The sequence below is a fragment of the Anarrhichthys ocellatus genome, unplaced genomic scaffold (genome assembly GCF_004355925.1).
Source record: "Anarrhichthys ocellatus isolate YVR2014 unplaced genomic scaffold, GSC_Weel_1.0 scaffold18, whole genome shotgun sequence".
Taxonomy (NCBI): domain Eukaryota; kingdom Metazoa; phylum Chordata; class Actinopteri; order Perciformes; family Anarhichadidae; genus Anarrhichthys; species Anarrhichthys ocellatus.
In genome coordinates, this window is record NW_022280048.1 from 5,973,201 (window position 1) to 5,976,376 (window position 3,176).

Consider the following 3,176-nt stretch of genomic DNA (forward strand, 5'->3'; position numbering starts at 1 on the left):
ATATATGCTTTGATCAATAATGCTTCCTAATTGAACTACACTTTAATATTTCAAAGTCTGACGAAGCAGGAAAGTCTCTGAAACGTTTTTAAAAAGGAGCGGGATCAATAAATGAAACGCGCTCCTGTGACGAGGCCCTTCCTCCCCAGACACTGCCTCGCCTGTTCGTCAGCACCTTTGAGAATCACTAGCGAGGTCAACCCCCTCTTTAAAAACACTTCGATTGCTCGTGAGGACAATGTGTCCTTCCTGAAAGTGAATGGACTGTGCTTTATAAATTGGGGTGTGCGAGTGCACAGGACACAATCATCAAACACCACAAGCTGTAACAGCACAAACATTCTTGGCACACACACACACAAAGAGAGAGAGGCCTGTGACTTCCTCCACTACATCAGAACCATCTATTTCACAATCAGTGATAAACTGCCTTGTAAATTGAGGTGCTTGTAGTTCCCAACAGTAAATTTGCAATTCCTGTGCTGAGGTAACAAATAAAGCTCCAAATGAAAGGGGTGAATAAGAGGTCAGCCGTCTCCTGTCTGCAGCACACACACTGCTTTGTGGTAAAAGACGGTCCAGATGTGGCGGGCTAAGCTAATTTCCCAACATCTCAGAGAGGGATCAGAAACCCTGACGCTGCTCAGCGGGGTTTTACCGTCAAAAGCACGTAAAGGCACCGACACAAAGCCGGGTGTTCACCTGTCTTTACTTACAGCTAGGCAACATTTTATGCGATTATCTGTAACTATACGAATCATAAAACCCAAGAATCTATACCATCAAGAAGGTCAAATTGAACCCCCCCCCCCAATGAGGCAAGAGTGCACGAACCTGAGCCATCCTAAAGAGAAACAAATGAGAGCGCTTAGCTATGTATACAAAAGCCGAGAACCAAGGCCAAAACATTTGACCTCTTTTCCACTCCTCTCTACAGAAGCAATGAGGCAAGACGGGCCGCTAAACAGCTAACAGACACATCTCGGATGTTTTTAGAAACCACTCATCCATCCAAGATATCTGGAGGCCGATTGAGCGCGTTGAAACCGTTCCAGGATTGTCACGTGTGAGCCAAAACATGTCACATCGTCCTCCTCCTACGGACTCCTCGGAGCAGCGCGATGACGGTGATTCCGCCTTGTCGTGTCCAAACTGTGTTTGTGACGCACAGCGGAGATCTGCATTTGTGGACATGTTGATTTAGGTTAATGATCCTGCTGGTAATGAGACACAAAACATTGCACGCCGGTGGGGGCGAGGTAAGCGTACAAACAGCTCTGAAACGGACGCCACCCTGGAACAAAACACAAGGTGTGCGGGTTGCAATCAGAGGGGAAAGAGACGTTTAGCAGCCTGCGACGGCATGTACTAAACAAACCAAAGCAAATTCCATGCAGTTTCTTCCCCTTTTTCTTTGGCTCGTGGATGAGCAGCTATAGTGAATAACCCTCAGTAGGCAAAAAAATAAAGGGGGGGGGGTATTCCCTCCCTCCCTCCGGCATGCATCTGTAATACGCTGTGCACAAGGCGGGCAGGAAGTTCACAGCTAAGAGTGAAAGAGATGTTATCTTGTGGCAAGACGTTGCTCTGTTTCCATGAAGTCATCACAGGCCCCCCGAGTAGAGTGGCTTGCTGCAACAAAAGGGCTACTGTTTGACTGGCACAATGTGCCGCTCTGCTCGGCAGCTTGGCCACACATGCAAATGACAGGCCGGGAGGGAAAGGTGTGGCGATGCCAGGTGGTCCGGGCCCCAACACGAAAACACTTATTGATCACCAGCTCAGTGTAAGGGGGGGGGGGGAGAGAGAACTGCTGTGTGAGCTGCTGCTCAAGAGAGGCTTTATCCTCACCTGAAAGCCACCTGCTTCAAAAGTAACTTAACTTGCACTGATACCATTAGGACAGTAGAGGTTTACTTCTTTTGCGATCTTTATCACTGGAAACATGTTAATTGACTCGCCTTCTCTCTGTTATCTCGTAATTTGAAACGGAAACTATACGCCATGTGTAGGGAACAACTGTTGAAAGTGAAAACAGGTTATTCAAGAGGATCCGTTTCATTCTCACAGCCACTTCCTCTTCCACTCCAGTGGCCTGCCTGCTCTGCACTTCCTGATCCCCATGCATGACAGCCAGGGATGTCACATCACCGTGTCAACACCTTGGAGGTGGAGGTGGAGGTGAAGGGGGGGGCCTTTCATGATGCCAATTGCAGTTTCAAACGAGACCTGACAGGAGGCGACCTCAGGGGACGAGCTGAATTTAAATAAGTCGGATGAATTAATTGATCTTAATAAGCTCCAGATGTGTCTCTAACTTTAACCGTTGTGATATGCAAGGAATGATTTAAACACAGGCGTGTGCATCAATCAATGTGCCACCAACATGTCCGACTGTGTATAAGAGGGAACAGGGTTCTTTTACGCGCAAGATTCGCAGCAGCCTGAAATATAACGGCAGCAGTTGGATTTCCTGGCCAAACGAAATCGATACGCGCCGCGTGATATACGCAGCAGCTTTGACCCAAAATGAGGATGAATCAGCCAACAGAGGGCTACTACTCACCGTTCGGTCCGTATCTCTCCACGTTGACTTTGGCTTGCTCCAGAGTCAGCCCGGTGTTTTCGTTCACGCCGAAGTTGTCTAAAACTTCGGTCGCCGATTTAGTGTGCGCGTTTTCCATCTTGGCGGACTGGGCTTAGATGATCGACATCTACTGTGGAGGGTGGGTTGGGGTGAAACGGCAGTAATTTCCACCGATGCACGTCGAGGCGGCTGAGAGTGTCTGTCGGTCCGCTCCGTCACCTGTTCCCCCACCTGAAGAAAAAACACTCCGGATCCGCGGCGCAGACGCTGTTGTCGCTCTGTGGCTCGGCTGCTGCTGCTGCTGCTGCTGCTGCTACTTCATCTCCATCTGAAGGTGTGCGCTGACTGCGCCGGGGCGGACCGCCTCTTCGCTGTTGAGAACCCCCCGCGCTCCCATTGGCTGCGCCGTACCTGTGCCTCGTGCGGCCACTTCAAACAACTGCCTTTTTAAACCACTGGTTTACGCGGCTCCGTCGTGTTTGTGCTGTCACGTGACGTCGTTTTATTTGCTCCCTGTGGAGAAAAAATATCTCCTCGGTTGTAGACGTCAACTCATCCGCGCCCCTGGAGCTGAAAGGGGTCGGGGGGA

The 3,176-nt window shown here is 49.8% G+C and overlaps 1 protein-coding gene across 1 annotated transcript in view; it reads right to left on the reverse strand.

Annotated features, from left to right (window-relative positions):
* The window catches only part of atp2a3 (ATPase sarcoplasmic/endoplasmic reticulum Ca2+ transporting 3), a 38,782-nt gene extending 36,068 nt beyond the window's left edge, over positions 1 to 2,714 (reverse strand). Inside the window, 1 exon segment of the mRNA XM_031857418.1 lies at positions 2,567 to 2,714. Within this exon segment, the coding sequence (XP_031713278.1) occupies positions 2,567 to 2,714 (148 nt within the window).
* Between the last annotated feature and the right edge of the window lie 462 nt (positions 2,715 to 3,176).